At 40.5% G+C, this 21579-nt stretch overlaps 1 protein-coding gene and 1 pseudogene across 11 annotated transcripts in view; both read right to left on the bottom strand.

The window, feature by feature from the left end:
* LOC132008032 (lysine-specific demethylase 5D) overlaps nucleotides 1–21579 on the bottom strand; it is a 69868-nt gene that overhangs the window by 3994 nt on the left and 44295 nt on the right. For 7 of the 11 annotated variants that reach the window (XM_059386417.1, XM_059386420.1, XM_059386422.1 and 4 more), the window contains 16 exons: nucleotides 15660–15841; nucleotides 15401–15563; nucleotides 10346–10465; nucleotides 10028–10222; nucleotides 9573–9754; nucleotides 9365–9489; nucleotides 9093–9240; nucleotides 5861–5957; nucleotides 5029–5387; nucleotides 4459–4597; nucleotides 3849–4028; nucleotides 3577–3714; nucleotides 2799–3398; nucleotides 2459–2531; nucleotides 2120–2319; nucleotides 1165–2031 (listed from right to left, as the gene is read on the bottom strand). In XM_059386417.1, the coding sequence (XP_059242400.1) occupies nucleotides 1696–2031; nucleotides 2120–2319; nucleotides 2459–2531; nucleotides 2799–3398; nucleotides 3577–3714; nucleotides 3849–4028; nucleotides 4459–4597; nucleotides 5029–5387; nucleotides 5861–5957; nucleotides 9093–9240; nucleotides 9365–9489; nucleotides 9573–9754; nucleotides 10028–10222; nucleotides 10346–10465; nucleotides 15401–15563; nucleotides 15660–15841 (3237 nt within the window). In that variant the 3' untranslated portion in view covers nucleotides 1165–1695. Of the gene's footprint in view, nucleotides 1–1164; nucleotides 2032–2119; nucleotides 2320–2458; nucleotides 2532–2798; nucleotides 3399–3576; nucleotides 3715–3848; nucleotides 4029–4458; nucleotides 4598–5028; nucleotides 5388–5860; nucleotides 5958–9092; nucleotides 9241–9364; nucleotides 9490–9572; nucleotides 9755–10027; nucleotides 10223–10345; nucleotides 10466–15400; nucleotides 15564–15659; nucleotides 15842–21579 lie in introns of those variants that run through there. The other 4 variants (XM_059386419.1, XM_059386421.1, XM_059386423.1 and 1 more) reach the window with 3 other exon arrangements.
* LOC132008034 (protein PBDC1-like) lies at nucleotides 7423–8469 on the bottom strand (annotated as a pseudogene).

The following is a 21579-nucleotide window of genomic DNA, read 5'->3' as shown; positions in this document are numbered from 1 at the left end:
AGCCCGATGCGGGGCTCGATCCCAGGACCCTGAGATCATGACCCGAGCCGAAGGCAGCAGCCCAAACCACTGAGCCACCCAGGCGCCCCAAGGGAGTCTGGTTTTTCATCTACCTCTGCTGCTCCCCTAGCTAATGCCCTCTGCTGCTCCCCTAGCTTATTTATCAAGCAAATAAATAAAATGTTAAAAAAAAATTTTTTTTACACAGAAATAGGTCTACACCAGCCGGATAAGCAGGAATAAAAAGCAAAGCATTCATTTAAGGGATTCAAACCAGGTCCACAGAATGTTATTACAGAAAAGGATTGAGAAAAGTAGTCTGTTGGACTCAATCACTAAGACACACAAAAAGATACATGCAAACTAAAGTGTATCAGTCTTCCTTGAGATATTTACCTATTCATCTACATGAACTTTTAGAACAAATGTATTAGATACTGTATTTTATCACCTAAAAGACCAGTGAAAAGTAAGAGGTATAATAAATTGTTCAAGTTCAGTTCTATCAAATGCAGGAGGCAAAGTGAACTGCATGTAGGAAAAAAAAGGTTGGTACCAGGCTAGCTAAAACTGTCTAAAACAGAATAAAAGGGGGCGCCTACGTGGCTCAGTGGATTAAGCCGCTGCCTTCGGCTCAGGTCGTGATCTCAGGGTCCTGGGATCAAGTCCCGCATTGGGCTCTCTGCTCAGCAGGGAGCCTGCTTCCTCCTCTCTCTCTCTCTGCCTGCTTCTCTGCCTGCTTGTTATCTCTCTCTGTCAAATAAATAAAATCTTAAAAAAAAATTAAAAAAAAGAAAAACCAGAATAAAAGGGAGGATCATTTCACCGTACTGAATGACTTACTCTATGTTAGTTACTTACTGAAAGTTATCAAGACAATGGGGTCCTGCTATAAAAATATACAGATCAATAATGAAGAGAACATTATAGACATACAAGTATGGCCAAGAGATTTTCAACAAAGTGATTCAATGGAGAATGAGTAACTCCCCAATGGCAGTGAACAACTGGACTCCATGAAGGAGTAAATGACCTTGATCTAATAAGTTTTAGGTGTTATATTAGTTGACTCTTCACACATTGCTCAAAAAAGTATAATGGTTCAAACCAGGTTTTTAAGTTTCCCAACTTGTTACTGTTATAGTGAAAAAAGCTCAAATCAAATCCAGTTTTAAAACACACAAATTGCTGTTTTATTTTTAACAAAACAAATTAAAATTTCTAACAGTCTAAACCAAGAACTTATTTATTTGTTCTATTCTTTTTAGCTTTAACAAAAAATTACACAATACAATGTCTTTTCTTATGTGAAACAAGAAGAGAAAAGAAACGGAGGTAGAATATAGAAGACTTAAAGCACCAAAATATTCTTAAAATATAAAAAGAAAGGGAGGGGGAAAAAATAATAAAGAGACACATTTGACTTCGTCAAGTTTTATTTGCCAAAGTCCAAAATGAAACTGGCGTGGGAAATCATTCACTGCATACTAGTCCCAGTAATGCTGGTGAGAAATTCTGGAAAGAGGCACACAGAGCACTGACCCTAGGAAATGAGCTCAAAATATTACTGTTAACACTTAAGATATCAAAATTCTAAAGTGACAAATTCTAGACAAAAAAAATTCAGGACCTAGGAAGGTCCAAAAGGCAGTGGGATTAAAAAAAACCCTTTTCTGCTTGCTGTCATAACTCTTCCTATTGAGGGTAGGGGTGGTGTAGCAAGGGGGTTAAGGAAGAAAGAGAGGCTGCAGAACCTGAACCATTTTGTTGGAAACTATTTTTGTTCCCTTTCAAGTTAGGGCTATGTTCTATAGAAGTCAGGAAAATATTATCACTATCTGTTTCCTCCTCAAACTCTTCTTCTTGGCTCCCCTGAGGCTTAATCTCTGAGTTTCGGGTCTTTTTTGACTGCAGCTCTTCTTGAACAAGATCTTTGCTTTTCCTACTCAGATCTATTTTCAGCTGTCGCCGCTTTCGCTTCTCCAGGTCTCGACCTCTTGTTCGATTTCCTTTATGCTCAAGCTTCTCCAGCTACAATGATATATAGGCAAGCAAAAAGCACTTGTGGACCAGTGGTCAGGTTTAATCTCCTTGCCCTGCCCATGACCCTTTTCCTCACCTCTAGAAGAGTACGGATCCGCTCTATGTCTGGAGGCTGTGCAGCTTGCAGTAGCTGCCAGATGCTATGGTTCTCATCCAGAGTTACCTCAAGCAGATCTCCCTCCAACATGAGTTCCTCCAGCGGGGCACGGGTTGCCTCAGGCAGATTCAATACAGGACCAGTCAATTGTGGCAATAATGAGGACAATACCTCTAGATCTACAAATTTTAGGGACAGACATAGTTAGAGGCTATGCCTAGATTTATCCCCAACACCTTGACAGAAACAAAAATAAAACAGGTCACCTTTGTGGTATCTACTCAACAGTCTACCAAAACCTAAACCTACATGTCTTACCTGAGCCCTGAACAGAAGCAACCTTCTCATGGTTTGTCATACTGCCCACATTCAGCAGCAACCCTGGAACCTGCTATGAAGAGTAAGAATGGGTAGGGTAACAGGTTATAGAAAAACCAGGTCCTAATAATTTTTGCACCAACCCCAAACATAGGACATTTACCTCTTGGAGGAGGAAGGTACATAGAGGCTAATAAGAGGGAGCAGTCACAGAATGCAAAAGGGGTAATGCAGGTTACACCAAGAGAGACTAAAAATTACAGGGCATAAAGTACAGCCTAAATACAGTATGGCAAGGAGGTAAGATATTTAAGGGCAAGAGCTGGACTGGGCAGCTAACCTTAGGCATATCCTTGCCACAGCCTTCTTTGTGTGGCTCACAAGCAGGGGCTGAAGGGTAGGTAGGGGACTTCTCCAGCCTGGGTTTATCCTGCAGTTGGTGACGAAGGTCAGCCAGCTGTCCCAACAGAGCAGTCACGTCTTCAGATGCTAGAACCTGCCTGGCACGGCCTTGCCAAACAATAGCTCTCTCAGTGAGGCACTGTAGGGCTTCACCCTCAGGGAGCCGTACTGGCAGTCTCTGCAGGGCTACTAACAGTGCCAGGATGGTCTCCAGACGTGGGCGCCTTGAGCGCATGCACAGTGGACACAAAAATTTGGTGTCCCACTCCCACCAGGCCAACAGTGGTGATGAGGTGGAAGTGGGTCTTAAAGAGCTGAGGAGGCGGGGTACTGAAACACACTGCCCATGGAACCAATCCTGACATAGGTCACACTGCAGAGCTCCCACCCCGACTGGCACCTGCCCACACACACAGATGGAGGCTGCAGAAGCAGCTGTGGTCGATGATGCCAGTGGACTAGGCTTGGTGGAGTTCATGCGACGCAGCTGCAGGATACCTTCCTTCTCCTTCTGCTCCCCCTCCTTGAAGGCCACGATCTGACATGCCCAAGACAGAGGGAGAGGAAGTCAGCAGAGTGAAGCATTTCACTCCCTTCTCTAGTGCTTTGAACATCTCACTCACAAACCACAGACAGCAAGTGGTCTGCCTATCATTACCCAGCTCAGATACTCTTATTGTCACCAGGCTCTTGTCCCCACATATGCCAAAACTCACCACAGAGCCTGGATCCCTGAGGTCCTGTGCAGACAGTCCCAGCAACTCTGTGTCAGATCTGTACAAGCCCAACTCCTTCTCTATCCATCGGCTACGCTTGCTGGTATCTGAGCCAGCGTCTGCACATGGGCAAAGCACCTGAAGCAGGCAGACAGTGGGAGCATGGCTAGGGTTTCCCTTTCCTTCCCCTCACCAGATCTTCCAATTCCTGATGTTCTCACAATAACCAGGCTTGACACAAGGGAGATGTGAGTTGCAGCCTCAGGTCTTACCTCCAGCAGCGTATAGCATGAATTCTTCTTGAGGAAGGTCTTAGAGGCCTTCTCCCTCCATGAATGTGCTGTTAATACTTGAAGCTCTAACTGTCTCAGCTCTTCCAAACCCACAGGTAGGTCTCGGCCTACAGCCACCAGGCCTTCCAAGTCATCCAAGCATGGATAGTGGTCACCATTCTGCAATAGGGACAAGAAAAATTAAAATATATCAATCATTATTGTGTTCAGATTTGTGCTGGCCAATGCTGAGCATCATGCTGTACAGCTATACAGAAAATACAGAGTCTATTATAAAGAAAACAATGGGACAGCAAATACTTTCACCAAGAACTCCTACTTCCCTGGCCAAAAAAAACAACCCCTTCTATGTCAACTATTTTATTCTGGTTTCTCCTCTCTGGTCCCCTTCCTTTGAAATAGTCTATGATCAGGTGTAGACCCATACTTGTTTTTCTCCTTCAGCTATTTTTACCCTGATATCCTCACAGATCTAACCTGCCATCTCTACACACTAGCACAAGAGAACTCTGTTATTAAAAAGTCAAAGGCAAAATTATGTTTCTTCTGCCTTTACATCTGCACCATGAAAGAGGAGACAAGTCCTTACTTGGATCTCATCCACATCAGCAATCCAAGCATGTGCTTTAGCCAGAGCGTCTTTGAGTGCTTGGATGTTAGGAAGGTAAACTGGGATATTTTCTGCCTCACGGATTATGGCTTCCAATGTAGCTGGTGGATGCTTCTGCCTAAAAATGTTTGGAAAAACAGGAATCCATCCTTCAATGTTATATGCATAAGTTTCTGTTTTGTTTTGTTTTTTGTCCTAGGTTTACCATCAAAAGCGCCACAACAAAAACTTAAAAATAGTAATGAGCAATAATCTCTCAGGTCTCAAAAACTATAAACACTGAAGCAGCCATTTCAGTCTCTTCTTAAGTCAGGCCTGCTATGTATGATTTGAGAACTAGGCCCACAAATATTTCCTCAACTATTATCTTCTATACAGTAGTAAACAGAGGACTGGATATCATGTCATACCAATCCCTTACAGTTTAGCCAACACCTAACTACAGGTCTGGTGTCTGGATTACCTACTAATGCCATCCCCCGGATCAACCCCAGACTCTGAGGACCAGAGTTACCCAGTATATATGGGGAAAGGATGGGCCCGTCCTACCTGGCCTCCAGACAAAAATGTGCCTTTTCTTCCCAGCGCTCTGCAATGGTCAGTAGTTCCTGAAGCTCAGCCCGGGCCTTGTCCACAGAAGGGCTGGAGGCTATCTTGGCACCTGTAACCAAGAGCCCTTGCATGATGACCAGAGAGCCCCTTTGAGCTGAAGGAGCCAGTGCTTGCTTCACCTCATCTAGCCATCGTGCCTGCTCCACCTGCTGCTGGAGTTGATGGGCTTCAGGCACCTCTACACCCAGCTGCTGACCCTTCTCCAACAAGGACCGCAAAAGTGCTACACTGAGGGGCAGTGAGGCCAGGGCCTCCCGAGCCTCAATTTGGTAGGCCTCCACTTGTTCCAAAACATCCTGCAAACATATAGGATAAAGAAGAGACTCTGTACTCATCTAGATGTGCAACCACCTGCCCTCAATCTGTTCCCTTTATATTCTCTCTTAGGCATTTACACTTATCTTCAGCCATAAGCCAATAACATATACTTACTATCAACAAAAACACTTTATTTGCCACAATAACCCTGCTTTCCCTTTAGTTATCTCAATTTTAATTTTTTCAAGCTCACTTTAATGTGATGTTACCCTTCCAAAAGCTTCGTAAGTCTGAATTATTAAAAAAAAAAAAAAATCTGCCTATCTCCTTCACATTCTCCAATGTCAAAAGCCAGATAGATATGTAGCCCTGTGTTCAGTATTCTTACTATTTTTGCGTGGAAGGATATCTGCTTGAACTGTATAGTTATGAAGCTATTAAATATAGATATTGGACCACCCAACTCTGTAGTATCTGTTCTAAGCCAAGAAGGCAAGAATTCCCTCTTTACCTTGACATCCCCAATTTGATGCATGGCACATGGAAGGTTGCCCATTTGCTCAAGAAGTACTCGCAACTCAGGCAGGGTCAGTTGCGGGGTTTCAATCCTACAGGAGTAAGGGGAAAAAAGATTCATTCTCTGACCCTGCTAAGGCCACAGTGCCTTTTCAGTAAACCAACATCTTTATTTTATTTCTATGTTATGGTACCTCTGAGTCAGCATTAATGCTTGGGAACTATAAACCATTAAATTGAAAAAAACTTGGGGGGCGCAGTGGGTTAAGCCACTGCCTTCGGCTCAGGTCATGATCTCAGGGTCCTGGGATCGAGTCCCATATCGGGCTCTCTGCTCAGCGGGGAGCCTGCTTCCCTCTCTCTCTCTCTCTCTCTCTGCCTGCCTCTCTGCCTACTTGTGATCTCTCTCTGTCAAATAAATAAATAAAATCTTTAAAAAAAAAAAAAAAACTTGGAACATTTTGTATTGAAACTGTTAGAGAATACTGAAGATATCAAAGTGAAACAATACAAGTTTCAGAAGAATGTATGCTTTTCTGGGATACCATTAGAAAAATTAAAATTAAAACAAACATTTCTTTTTTGGAGAGTAACAATGTAAGATGACTTCTACAAGGCCTTACTTGTAGAAGGCCTCACTTGTAGGCCTCATTGATTAAGGATGATAAAGAAATCAAAATGAAATTTAAGAAGGAAACATAAAAGATTCAATAGAATCTAAGAGTAGTACCTTTCAGGGTGACAGTAAGAAAAAAAAAGTTAATTACATTTAAAATAAATACCAGAATTTTTAAGAAAACCAGACAAAAGAATTAAGAAACAAGGAAGGACTATTATGGGATGATACAGAAGAGTGAAAGTAATGGACACATTACAGTACACAGAAGAGCAATAAATGAGAGTTCATTATGTGAGAAATGCAGTATCTCTAAGTATTAAGTTCTTAGATACCCTCTTTGGTATATCTAAGATATAAATATATATATACATGTATATCTACATATATACCTATAAAAATAAAAATTGAGTAATCATTTTGTGCCTCATCTCTGACTCATATATTTGAAGTGGAAAGACATGTGATTATACACATACGGTGAGAAAAATTAAGAGAGGCCAGAAGTTAGATGATTAGAACTTAAGGTGGATTAAGATTACAAATACTAAAAACTACAGCCACCTAATGAGTATCTCATCAGGTCAAAATAGGAGAAACTGTCTTTCTTTGGAAGGAGAAAAGGAAAACACATTGCCTAAGAAAAGTGAATTGATTACACTTTAACCTTTAATTAAAAAAAAAAAAACTCTGAATTTGAAAATATCTGACTTTGAGATACTGTGATTAATTCCTTCAGCTATTTTTTACATGAATTTACAAAGCATGTGTATATAATCACCCAATTTTTAGAAAGAAAAACTTATCTAGTATTCTACACACTTGGCAAATAATAAATAAAATTTAACATCTTAACCTGTGTATACCTACAGAATCAATCATTAATATTCTGGAAATCTGATGCTCGAATATTTTTTTTTTAAGAATATTTTAGAATATTTTTTTTTAATATATTTTTTTAAAGAACCAAAAGAAATTTATTTGTAAAATTTCTTACTTGACCAGTGGTGAGAACCAAGAAACACTATACCAAAAAATGCTCAACTAACACCCTAATAGTCTCTAAGCTGGTTCAGACAAGAGAACAACAAAAGTAGCTCTTGATTATTAGGCTGGAAAGATGTACTTCTTTATGTCTTTCAATTGCACAAAGAGATACATTTAACCACATGGTCTGCGCATAGTAGCATAGTAGTATCTGTAGACATAATTGGGTCATAGCTTCCAGGGTGCTATTCCTTGTCTACCTTACATAGCTGTTTCACCACTCTTGCTAATTTGTCGGCTCCTTTCTCTTTTTCTTCTCCTTTGTTGGTTTTTGTTTTTTCTCTTTCTCTGATGTCTCCTTTCTCTTCTGCCCGTCCACTGTCAGTTCTTCTCTCTTCCATGGTTGCCTTCTTTCTCTTCTTCTTTGTCATGAACACTGGTATAAACTGCTTTGTTATAGCCTTCTCGGCTCCAAGCAATTTCAATTGCCAAAAATTGTATCCTGGGGGCAAAGGTGGTGTTTTCCTCAGTGTAGCCCTGGGAACAATCCAGTCGCAATAAAGTACCATAACTGAAGTCTTCTACAATCCCCTCAAACTTCAAGCAGAATGGCCTCCACTTCTCTTTAGCCGATTCTGATTTGAGCTCTTCTGGATCCAACACATCTATCCTGAGTTTCTCAAAATTTTCCCGAAACTCAGAATAGATTTGGTCACTCACTTTGGTGAGTTTCAGGACTGTGGGTCAACTGATAAAATCAGCTTGTAGTAGACTTCAGCATGCTGCATTGCTTTCATGGCCCAAGCCATCTCAGTATCAGGATCGTTGCCATAAGACTCGGCTGGGAGAGAAAGAGCATGTGCCACAGACGCCAGTTCCCCAGAAACCGGCTCAGCAGTTCCACTGGTCGTCTCCATGTTGCACCCCACAAAGCAAGCACCTTTTTCCCGGAAATGACTATTTGCAAACCTGATGCTCGAATATTTTTATGAAATCTACTAACTAACAGTTAGACTGCAATAGTTCACCTGCATCTTCATTCTCACTGCCACTGATGGTGTAAGTAAGCTTCTTCAACCAGATTACATACATAAGTTTTAGATATTAATGTGCTCACACACATAAATTAACTTTTATACTACATGGATTCTTTATTTATGCCTTTTTTTTTGTTTTGTTTTTCTAAAGATTTTATTTATTAATTTGACAGAGAGAGATCACAAGTAGGCAGAGTGCTAGGCAGAGAGAGAAGGGGAAGCAGGCTCCCCGCCGAGCAGAGAGCCCGATGCGGGGCTCGATCCCAGGACACTGAGATCATGACCTAAGCCGAAGGCAGAGGCTTAATCCACTGAGCCACCCAGGTGCCCCTATAACCTTTTTTTTTTCTTAAGATTTTATTTATTTATTTGACCGAGTGAGTGAACAAACAGGAGAAGCAGCAGGCAGAGGGAGCAGCAGACTTCCCACAAGCCCCAATGTGGGGCTCAATCCCAGGACCCTGAAATTATGACCAGAGCCAAAACCAGATGCTTAACCCCCTTAACCAGATGCTTAACCCCGGACCCACCAAGCATCCCATCAATTTCATATACTAAACCCATTTTTGCCCTCTTCTCTAACTTACCTGGCCTCCTGACCACTGACCAACCCCAGGACTTGGGAGGCACAAGCCTCTGCTTCATTTAGGCAGTTCCTCAATCGCTGAAGTAGGTCACTGTTAGGAAACCTCCTCTCACGAGCCTCAGACTCCAGTGCCCTTAGCTCTTCAAAGCCTGAACACAGAGTAGAAGTTGCAGAAAAGTAAGCAGTATTAGGGAAAAGAGGAGAATTGGGAGTGCTGAAGAAAACCCACAGTAACCTCTGTTGCTGGGGGTTCTTCCATTCGTGGTCACTTACTACGCTTCCGGCCATCCTCCACTTCTAAGGCTACTCGTACTTTGTTGGCCCAGGTGTCAAAGGATTCAGCCCGAATCTTTAGCTTATGCAGCATGGCAGGAAGTTCATCCAAGGTGTATCGGTACCTGGAGAAAGGGAGCAAGGAAATGTACATGTGGCTCAGCTCTAAAACCTCCTCTGTGTCTTTCAAGTAGACCCCATGGCTCACCGCAGATACTGCCGACTACTCGAGCACTTGCAGAGATCATTGATGTGGGAAAGGCACACAAGGCCATCTGGGCAGTCATAGCAGGCCAGAGCTGATAGGAAGCACGTTGTCTTGCATTTCATGCACTGGCGCTCATCATCTGGGAGCAGCTCAAAAGCCTCTCGTTCAGCCTCCGTGACGCCCTGGGGGTGTTCAACCCACATATACTGTAAAGACTAGGAGCAGGGCTGTGGACACCCCACCTCAGCCAACACTGAGCCCTGCTGTGGGCTCAACCTTGTAAGGATAGCTGTAGAGAAATCGGAAGAAAAAAATATAAACACATACAGGTTCTGTCTTTCCAATTCAAATGTATGAGTCAGAGATGAGGCACAGAAGGACTACTCAATTTTTATCTGTCTCCCTTTCAGAAGTCTACTCTCCTGAATCCCTAAGCCATGTTTCCCACCACCCACCTTCTCCAATAGAGCTTTTCGTAAACGTCGCTCCTCTTGCACCATAATGAACATCTCCTTGTGCACAGCCACAGCCAAATTCAGATCCAACTTCTCTGGAAAAGCAGCCATCTTGCAGATAAGCTCCTCATGGGAGAAAACACAGTAGCGCCGAAGTCGCCGGTAGTGTTCAATGCACTGGCGTCCAGCAGGTAGCTGTAAGTAGTTTAAGACTGTGTGTGGCCATATTCAGCCCACAGTACTTATGTTCTCCACAATGATCTCTGTCCACATTCTTTATCCCTTTCTATCTACAAGCCTACCACAATCCAGACTCACCCAGTCAGCAGTGCAAAAGTTGACAGCCTCAGCAAAATTATAGCCTTGATTAAAGCCACTGTGGTAAGCACGAGGAAATGTGATGACAAACTCTCCTGCACACTGGTTTGTGCGGACCACCTAAAGAAACAGACAGGAATGTACGTCGGATGAATGAGAGAATGTGCACTTAAGGTCTGTAAATTTTGTTACAGATCTGGGAAGTGACCGGAGAAACACATAAAAGGTCAGGACAATTGATAGAAAGTGCATTTTATGTCTTTATAATTTTTTTATTTTAAGATTCTTATTTATTTATTTGACAGAGAGAGACATCACAAGTAGGCAGAGAGGCAGGCAGAGAGAGAGAGAGGGAAGGAAGGAAGCAGGCTCCCCGCCGAGCATAGAGCCCGATGTGGGACTCGATCCCAGGACCCTGAGATCATGACCTGAGCCAAAGGCAGCGGCTTAACCCACTGAGCCACCCAGGCGCCCTGTCTTTATAATTTTATTATATATCTGAAAAGTGAGAGGAGAAACACATAGGCTCTCTCTTCATATATGTAGGCCTTAGAAGAGAAAATGAGAATGGAAGTTTAAAAGTGATATTTGGGACACCTAAGTGGCTTAGTTGATTGAGCATCTAACTCTTTTTTTTTTTTTTTTAAAGATTTTATTTATTTATTGGACAGACAGAGATCAAAAGTAGGCAGAGAGGCAGGCAGAGCGAGAAGGGGGAAGCACGCTCGCCACCGAGCAGAGAGTCCGATGTGGGGCTCGATCCAAGGACCCCGGGATCATGACCCGAGCTGAAGGCAGAGGCTTTAATCCACTGAGCCACTCAGGCGCCCTGACCATCTAATTCTTGATCTCAGATGAGGTCTAGATCTTAGTGCTAAAGAGGAGGTTCTAGCCCTGCATCTGACTCAACGCCCACATGGAGACCTCTTTTAAAAAAACAGGATATGCAAAGAAAGGGGAAAAGAAAAACAATGTGCAATTCAAGAAGGTAATACAGGGGCGCCTGGGTGGCTCAGTGGGTTAAAGTCTCTGCCTTCGGCTCGGGTCCTAATCCCAGGGTCCTGAGATCGAGCCCCGCATCGGGCTTGCTGCTTAGCAGGGAGCCTGTTTCTTCCTCTCTCTTTCTGCCTGCCTCTCTGCCTACTGGTGATCTCCGTCTGTCAAATAAATAAATAAAATCTTAAAAAAAAAAAAAGAAGGAAATACAAGTGGTCCATAAATATATGACAAACATTCTTAACTTATTCAACAAATAAAGAAATGTAAGTTAAAAAAATCAGGACGTGATGTCAACACACATGATGGAAGAGGAACTCCAAAATCTCATCTCTCTACTAAAACAATGATTAAACTACTAAAATGTAGCACAGTATTTTTACAACTCTGTAGAAAAATTACAACTACAAAGAGTAGGACATTTAATGAAAAACAAAAAAAGCTTCTAAATTTTGGCAAAAGATTCTGAGGCAATATATTTTTCCTGGCTACAATCCCTTCATCCAGTATCAAGAACTAGCTTGGAAGTAATAATATTAAGATCCTGGTGCAATACACTAATACCAAAGAACTCAACATAGATCTTGTTTTCAAAGAACTGAGGTGATATGGTTTGACCTGACTTATCTCCTGGGAAAAACCTGGCTCAAGACCTGCCTTTATTTATACTGCCTCTGAGTTTAACTAAATAGAAATGGATTCCCAGGCTCTGCTAGCTGAAATATATAAAAAGAACTGGATTAGCCACAACCACCTGTGATAAAAGAAGAGACTAGACAAAAAAGATAAATTCTAGAATGCCTAGGAAGGAAAAGGCAGGAGAAGGAGGTATTTGGAAAAACACAGGTTCAGGAAAACCCTGAATTTTTGGGAATTGAGAAAGCCACATACATGCTATGAAAAAACTGAAAAGACCCTTAGCTCCATCTCTGGTTAATTTTAAGGCTCCACACAAGGAGAAGGTGAAGGCTAATGCAGTTTTAAACAGCTTCACAAAGCAATAAAAAAACAGATCACAACAGAGACAATCTGTTAAGAGTAAAAGGCTATTTTCTTTTCCATTTTTTTGGTTTAAGGAAACTCCATGGTGACAACAGAGAACAACTATAAACTTGACAAGATAGTTAAAATTATGAAAAGCTGCATAGTATCATAAGTCACTAGGGAAATGCACATTATAGCCACAAGATACCTCTTCTCACCACTGTAACATCCATAATTTTTCTTAAAAAACATAGAAAAAGGGGCGCCTGGGTGGCTCAGTGGGTTAAGCCGCTGCCTTCGGCTCAGGTCATGATCTCAGAGTCCTGGGTTCGAGCCCCGCATAGGGCTCTTTGCTCAGCGGGGAGCCTCCCCTCTCTCTACCTGCTCTCTGCCTGCTTGTGATCTCTGTCTGTCAAATAAATAAATAAAATCTTAAAAAAAAAAAAAACACAGAAAAATAATAAGGCTGGCAACACAATGAAAAGAAAGCAAAACCAAGGATAATGTAAATTAATGCAGGCACTGTGCAAAAGAGTAGAGAGGTTTCTCAAAAAAATTAAACACAGAAATACGTATGATCCAGTTATTCCAGTTCTGGTTATATAACCTAAAGGTTATATTTATACCACAAGCATATATACATATACGTATGTGTGTGTGTGTGTATCACAGTCATATAACCTTTAGGTTATATAACGAAAACTGGAATTACATATATATAAAACCTATGGTTATATAACCTAAAGACTGGAAAGCAAAGACTGAACAGATAAATCTGATGCTCAGATTTTGTACACCAATGTTCAGAACAGTCTTCATGTTAGTTAAAGACGACGACATATAAAAGACAATTTCAGAAATATCTGAACAAGTCCCAAATTTTATTTATTATTTGACAGAGAGAGACAGTGAGAGAGAGGTAAACAGGCTCCCTGCTGAGCAAAGAGCCCCATATGGGACTCTATCCCAGGACCCTGAGTTGAAGGCAGAGGCTTTAACCCAGTGAGCCACCCAGGCGCCCCAAGTCCCAAATTTTAGAAAAGAATGAATCTATGCATTCAAGTAAGACAAAATCAAATATAATCAAACTGTCAAAAGCTAAAGACAAAGGAATCTTGAGAGCCTCAAGAGACAAACAATTCATCATATAAAACGGATACTCAGTTAAGAGTCAGATTTCTCAGAGAAATCAGGGATGTCAGAGGGCACGGAATAACGTATTTAAAGGGATGAGAGAAAAAAGGAAAGAAGAAATTAAGACACTTCTGGAGAATTAACTGAGTAAATCTATCTCTACGAGATAGAAATCATATAAATAAAAGGGCATTCCAGTATTATACCAGGCACTTATACTGTTAAATATAAAAACTAATATTGTATTTTTTTGTTTAAGACACCTATTTTCTTCATAACTAAAGTATGCATAGAATAATAAATATAAAAGTACTTAATGGGTGCATAAAGATATATTTTGTAATAGTCCGACAAAGGAAGAGGGACAGAACTACATAGGAATAGAAGTTTTTTTTTTGAACTTACCATTGAAACTAAGTTGGTATTAATTCAAATTACAGAGATATAAACTAAAATAATAATTGTAATCACCAAACGAACCATTATGAAAGTAACTAAAAAATAAACAATAAAGAGCATTAAACCAGTACACTGCAATTAGCCAATTAACACCACGAAGAAGAAAGAAATGGAAGAACTGAGGATCAAAAAAGATGTAACTACAAAAAACAAACTACAAATTGGCAGAAATTAAGTCCTCCCTTACTAGTAATTACAAAAAATTTCAAAATCAAACTCTCAGAAATAAAGACAATGGGATGAATAAAAAACATGGTTCAACTCTATACTATCTGTAAGAAACTCACCAAGGTAATGACACAAAGAGTATAAAAATCAAACAATGGAAAAATTTATTCCAAGCACAACAGTGAGCAACAGAGAGCAAGTGCTTCTATAATAAAACAAAACAGGCCTGAATAAAAAATTGAGATAAAAAAGATTCTACACTGATAAAAGGGTCAATTCACCAAGAAGCTAAGCGAATATGTAAGAGAAAAAGAGCAAAGAATGGATAAAATGAGAAGCTACTTCCTTGAAATGATAAACAGAGTCTTTGTCACAAGACAAAGACTCAAATTATATCAGAAATGAAAATGGGAATATTAACTACCAAGTTTACAGAAATAGAAGAAAGGTAAGACAATAGTATACATAACTGTCCACTGGCAAATCAGGTAATGTAAGTAAAATGTACAAATCTCAGTCCTAAATATGTGTGGTAGTACATGCTGAGTGCATAAGAGGCAAAGAAACAGTAAGCAAGCCAAGAATCGTGAGGCAGAACAAATTGTTTAACTAGACAACCTCATGATTTCATCAATATTCAAATTTACCTGCTTTTTAATGAGATACCAGTAATGTTGAAAAGAAAAAGTTCAAACAAGAATTTATAAAATGTCAGTAATATCTGAAGGAATCCCTGAAATGCCAAAATCACTTTATGAAGACAGAAAAACTGAAATTGACATAAGTTATAAAAAAATTGTGTACAGGCTGACCTATACCTTTAAAAGTAGGTATGACACAATTACAGTATGTTGCAAAGATAGTTAATAGAGTAACTCCAGTTACTTCCTTTACCTTCTATAAATTGCTGGGTACTTACCATTTTCTGCAAAACTGGCTAAAATAAATTAATCCTAGAAATTCCCAAATCTGAAACCAATCTTGAACCCCAATTTAAATTTCATAAAATTAAAATTTATACCCACTGATGTTAAAAGACAACCAATCCTAGACTAGGAGATACATTAAAAAGGTCAAAAATCCACCTTTTATGTTATTTAAATAACTATCTGATCTCTCCTCTCCCTTCATCTTAAGGATACCCTAGTGTTCTTTACAGGAATGCAGCTTGACAGCAGTACAGAAAGACAGAAAGCTAGTATCCTCACCAAAATGCATGTAACTTTATTTCTGTGAAACTAAGTTCTTCCTCATTTCCCTTCCACCCTAGCACAAACATTAAATCTGCTTTGCCCCTTATTTCCAGGTACTTACTGGTACACCATGGGACATGAGGGTGTTGGGATTCATGAGGGTGACAAGTTGGTGGAGCAGGTCAGGCTGGCTATCAAATAGCTCAGGTGTCAGCTTCTTCATCACCTCCTCCAACTGCTCTGCTGCCAATGAGGGTACCCCATACCAGGTTTTTGGCTCACCCCTGCTCAGGTCAAGAGGAGATAATATAAAGTCTGGGCATATCCTTGTACGTGAAAGAAGTCTTAACATCCATCCCAGCCATTTGCATCCCACTCACCAGTGCAGATAGTTAATAGAGTAACTCCAGTGATCCTCAATATGCCAACAAAATGCTGAGAATACCATGCCTACATACAGCCAGGGAACCTTCATGCCTGAGATGTCTGCATTGATGTGGCAGAGAACAGACTGATCCAGCACTGGCATTACATTCAGATTCCATCCACTGGTTGCATATTCCTGTTAAGTCCAAGATTTGCCAGCATAAGTAAGAAGCAGGAAAAGACAAATTAAACCAGGCATATGTAGAAGACAGTTCTCAGGCATGCTCTTTGCTTTTATTTAAGAATACAGACACAGTACTCATGGTATTTTCATATTCATGATACCTCATGATAACCCAGTCATGACAATTTCCATTATTTCTGAAAGCACATCTTTCTTTTGGAGAGAAAGAGAAAACACTATCGCTCAAAATATTTATCCACAATCCACAATTCATCTGTCCTACAACTAACAAGCACTGTTCATAGGTTTTCTCTAAAGTCAATTTTCCCATTATCAGCTAAATTCTATGCACTAGGTACAACAATTAGTCTATAAATAACCTTTAAGTAATTTACATTTTCTAAACATCATAATCCTATTTTTCTCTTATGTGCCTCTGTATTACTGATCCAAACAAAACAAAAAAATATGTTATGCTCTAAATCTTTCCCTAACCTTAACTATACTGGGTATTTTCTATAGGATATTTCAGACTCTCTCTCTCCCAAACTCTAAATTTACTAAACTATTTATACAATCTCGTCCATTTCTTTCTTTGTTCTATACTGAAACGTAAGTTATTGATTCATTTGTTGGGGAGTATCAAAAACTGTCAGTGAAAAACAACATCCATGAAATGTCAAAGTACGAAACTCTAAAGGCTGATCTCTAAACAACAATAAAGAAACTAACAAAAATTATTAAATTCTTTTTTTTTTAAAGATTACTTATTTATTTGACAGAGAGATCACAAGTAGGCAGAGAGGCAGGCAAAGCAAGGGGGAAGCAGTATCCCTGCTAAGCAGACAGCCCAATCAATGTAGGGCTTGATCCCCAGACACTGAGATCATGACCTGAGCCAAAGCCAGAGGCTTAACCCACTGAGCCACAAGCTCAGAAAAGGTATCTAGATTTCCATCTCTACCTGATCATCAAGTGCCCCCTAAATTCACCTTTATGAGAACTCTGAATAATAGTCAAAGGTTACTGCTAACTAAAAGACAATAATGAAAAAATAATTAAAAATAGTAAAGCTCCGGGGCACCTGGGTGGCTCAGTGGGTTAAAGCCTCTGCCTTCAGCTCAGGTCATGATCCCAGGGGTCCTGGGATCAAGCCCCACATCAGGCTCTCTGCTCTGCAGGGAGCCTGCTTCCTCCTCTCTCTCTGCCTGCCTCTCTGCCTACTTGTGATCTCTGTCAAATAAATAAATTAAATCTTAAAAAAAAAAAATAGTAAAGCTCCATGATATTTTAACCTACTGTTGCCCATCCCCCACCTCATGGCTGTGATAATCTTGAAGACAGCAACCTACATTGGTCCTGTGGTTTCCTTATTCCAGAAAAAACAAAATGTATGTTCTCAAAAGATTTTGTCTGCCCTGTCATAAAGCACAGCTAATGCAAAAGGCTTATCTATACTCAGAATTTAACCAGCCTAACTCAGAATTACCTAAGAGTTCAGAAGTAGCTATAAAGAAAATTTTTTGAAAATACCAATAGGCGGAGCACCTGGGTGGCTCAGTGAGTTAAAGCCTCTGCCTTCCGCTCAGGTCATAATCCCAAGGTCCTGGGAGGAAGCCCCACATTGGCCTCTCTGCTCAGCAGGGAGCCTGCTTCCCTCCTCTCTCTCTGCCTATTTGTGATTTGTCAGATAAATCAATAAAATCTTAAAAAAAAAATACCAATAGGCAAACAAATTAATCAATCCTTCAGAGCAAAGGAGAGCAGCTGCATCAACAACAGACATGACAAAAATCCTATGTGGAAAAGCTAAGAGTGAGATGCTTCAGGGATTAAGGATTTTGAAAAGTTTCTATATACTCCAAGAACCCAGAAGGCTAAGGTACCCAGGTAAGGAACTAAGCTCAGAAAAGGTATCTAGATTTCCATCTCTGCCTGATCATCAAGTTCTATGCAAACAGGAAATAAAGTGTTAGAGAAAGAATTATATATGGCCTATATAAGCACTGAAGAGTCACAAACAGAGCCAATCTGGAAAGAATGAAAAAATATTCAGGGACAATGCTACAAAAATACTGTCTGCAAAAAAAGTTCTGAAAACTCACTTTAAACAAATAAACACAACTCTAAGGAGCCCAACAATAAGAAAATGAGGGACAAGAAAACTTAATTTCCAGGGGCGCCTCTGGGTAGCTCAGTGGGTTAAAGCCTCTGCCTTCGGCTCAGGTCATGATCCCAGGGTTCTGAGATGGAGCCCCGCATCGGGCTCCCTGCTCAGTGGGGAGCCTGCTTCCCCCTCTCTCTCTACCTGCCTGTGATCTCTGTCAAATAAATAAATAAAATATATATTTAAAAAAAAGAGAGAGAGAAAGAAAACTTAATTTCCAGATGCACTATATTACAACATTCAAAATGCTAACAAAACTATGAGACATGCAATATCTAGACATAATTACAGACATAATCTCAGTTTAAAATACTTGCTTTTGGGGCCTCTGGGTGGCTCAGTACTTAAGCATCTATCTTCGGCTCAGGTCATGATCTCAGGGTCCTGGGAACAAGTCCTACCTGAGGCGCTCTGCTCAGGGAGAAGGCTGCTTCTCCCTCTCCCTCTGCTTCTCTCCCCAGCCCCCCATCCCACTCGTGTTCCTCTCTCGCTCACTTCACTCTCTCTCAAATAAATAAACAAATAATCTTTAATAAAAATTAGCTACTATGGGGGTGCCTGGTTGGCTCAGTGGGTTAAAGCCTCTGCGTTCAGTTCAGGTCATGATCTCTGGGTCCTGGGATCAGGCCCGCATCCAGCTCTGCTAACCAGGGACACTACTTCCCCTCTCCCTCTGCCTGCCTCTGCCTACTTGTGATCTCTATCGGTCAAATAAATAAATAAGATCTTTAAAAAAAAAATTAGCTGCTGTGAAAACTAATTCAGTTTTAAATTTAAAACAAATTACGAGAAGGCCAACAAGAAGATAAAGAAAAAAGTATGAAAGGGAGGTAAATAATGGTCAAATTAAAATAAGAAGATTCAAAATATGGGATTTTATGATAGAAACAGAGAAGTGATCATAGAACAAGAAGAAGATCTAACAATTATAAATATTTATGCCCCCAATATGGGACCAGCCAAGTACATAACACAACTATTAATCAAGATAAAGAATCATATTGATATGAATACATTAACAGTAGGAGATCTTAACACACCACTCTCAGCAACGGAGAGATCAACCAAGCAGAAAATTAATAAAGAAACAAAGAGCAGTGAATGACACTGAAACAGATGGAACTCCTATTAAATATATATACAGAACATTCCAGCCTAAAACCACAGAATACTCATTCTTCTTGAGTGCACATGGAACCTTCTCCAGAACAGACCACATACTGTGACACAAATCAGGTCTCCACCAATATCAAAAGACTGAGATTATTCCCTGCATATTCTCAGACCACAATGCTTTGAAACTGGAACTCAACCATAAGGAAGAGTTTGGAAGAAATTCAAACCCTTGGAAGCTAAAGACCATCTTGCTCAAGAATGTTTGGATCAAGCAGGAAATTAAAGAAGAACTTAAAACAATTCATGGAAACCAATGAGAATGAAGACACATTAATCCAAAACCAAGGGGATACAGCAAAGGTGGTCATTACAGGGAAACACAGAGCCTTCCAAGACTCACTCAAAAAAAAAAGAAAAAGAAAAAGAAAAATCCCAAATACACAAACTCTCTTTACACTTTAAAAAAGTGGAGAATCAACAAATTAAGCAAACCCCATGCACAAGAAGAGAACTAATTAAGACTGGAGCAGAGATCAATCAGAGAGAAATTAGAGATACTATAGAGCACATCAACAAAACAAGAAGCTGGTTTTCAGAAAAAATTTATGATACTGAAAAAAAAAAAAAAACAACAAAAGGAGAGAGAGAGAAAGGACCCAAATTAATAAAATTATGAATAGGGGAGAGATCATGACTAACACCGAAAAAATAGAAACAATTATTAGAAATTATTATCAACAACAGCTATATGACAATAGTTTAACACCATAGAAGAAATGGATGCATTCCTGGAAACCTATAAACTTCCAAGACTGAAAACAGGAAGAAACTGACAACCTGAATAGACCAATACCTAGTAACGAGACTGAAGCAGTGATCAAAAATATCCCCAAAAATCAAGAGCTCAGGGGCACCTGGGTGGCTCAATGGGTCTCTGCCTTCAGCTCAGGTCATGGTCTCAAGGTCCTGGGATGAAGCCGCGCATCGGGCTCTCTGCTTCCCTCTCAAGCCTGCTTCCCTCTCTCTCTCTGCCTGCCTCTCTGCCTAATAAATAAATAAAATCTTTACAAAAAAACAACAACAACAACAACAACAAAACAAGAGCTCAGACCTGAAGGGATTCCCTGGAAAATTCTACCAGATATTTAAAGAAGAAATAATAGGGGCGCCTGGGTGGCTCAGTGGGTTAAAGCCTTTGCCTTCAGCTCAGGTCATGATCCCGGGGTCCTGGGAGCCGAGAGCCTGCTTCCTCCTCTCTCTCTCTGCCTGCCTCTCTGCCTACTTGTGTGTGCTGTCAAATAAATAAAATCTTGAAAGAAACAAAGAAGAAAGAAAGAAAGAAAGAAAGAAGGAAGGAAGGAAGGAAGGAAAGAAAGAAAGGGAGGGAGGGAGGGAGAGAGGGAGGAAAAAAGAAAAAGAAAGAAAGAATAGCTATTCTACTGAAGCTGTTGCAAAAAATACAAACAGAAGGAAAACTGCCAGACTCTTTTTATGAAGCCAGCATTACCCTGGCCCAAGCAAAGACGGATCAAAAAGGAGAACTTCAGACCAATATCCCTGATGAACAGAGATGCCAAAATTCTCAACAAGATCCTAGCTAATAACATCCAACAGTATGTTAAAAAAAATTATCCAACATGACCAGGTGGGATTCATCCCTGGGCTGCCAGAGTGGTTCAACATTCACAATCAATCAATGTGATAGAACTAACTAATCAGTAACAGAAGAGAGAAGAACCACATGATCCTCTCAACCGATGGAGAAAAAGCATTTAACAAAATAGATGGGGCGCCTGGATGGCTCAGTGGGTTAAGCTGCTGCCTTCAGCTCAGGTCATGATCTCAGGGTCCTGGGATCGAGTCCCACATCGGGCTCTCTGCTTGGCAGGGAGCCTGCTTCCCTCGCTCTCTCTCTCTGCCTGCCTCTCCATCAACTTGTGATTTCTCTCTGTAAAATAAAAAAATAAAATCTTAAAAAAAAAAAATTATAAAAAAAAAAAAACAAACAAAAAAAAAAATAGGGCATGCTTTCCTGAATAAAATTCTTCAGAGTATATGGACAGAGGGAACATTCCTCAACTTCATAAAATCCATCTATGAAGAACCCACAGTGAATATCATTCTCATTGGGGAAAATTGACAGCCTTCCCGTTGAAATCAGGAACACAACAAGGGTGCCCACTCTTGCCACCATTGTTCAATATAGTACTAGAAGTCCTACCAACAGCAATCAGACAACAAAAAGCAATAAAAGGTATTCAAATTGGCCAAGAAGTCAAACTCTCAGGGGCACTTGGATGGCTCAGTGGGTTAAGCCTCTGCCTTCGGCTCAGGTCATGATCCCAGGGTCCTGGGATCGAGCCCCACATCAGGCTCTCTGCTCTGCAGGGAGCCTGCTTCCTCCGCTCTCTCTGCAGGCCTCTCTGCCTACCTGTGATCTCTGTCAGATAAATAAAGAAAAAATCTT

This window comes from Mustela nigripes, unplaced genomic scaffold, assembly GCF_022355385.1.
Source record: "Mustela nigripes isolate SB6536 unplaced genomic scaffold, MUSNIG.SB6536 HiC_scaffold_20, whole genome shotgun sequence".
Classification (NCBI taxonomy): domain Eukaryota; kingdom Metazoa; phylum Chordata; class Mammalia; order Carnivora; family Mustelidae; genus Mustela; species Mustela nigripes.
Note: the sequence above shows the minus strand (reverse complement) of the source record. Positions and strands in the feature narration are given on the sequence as shown.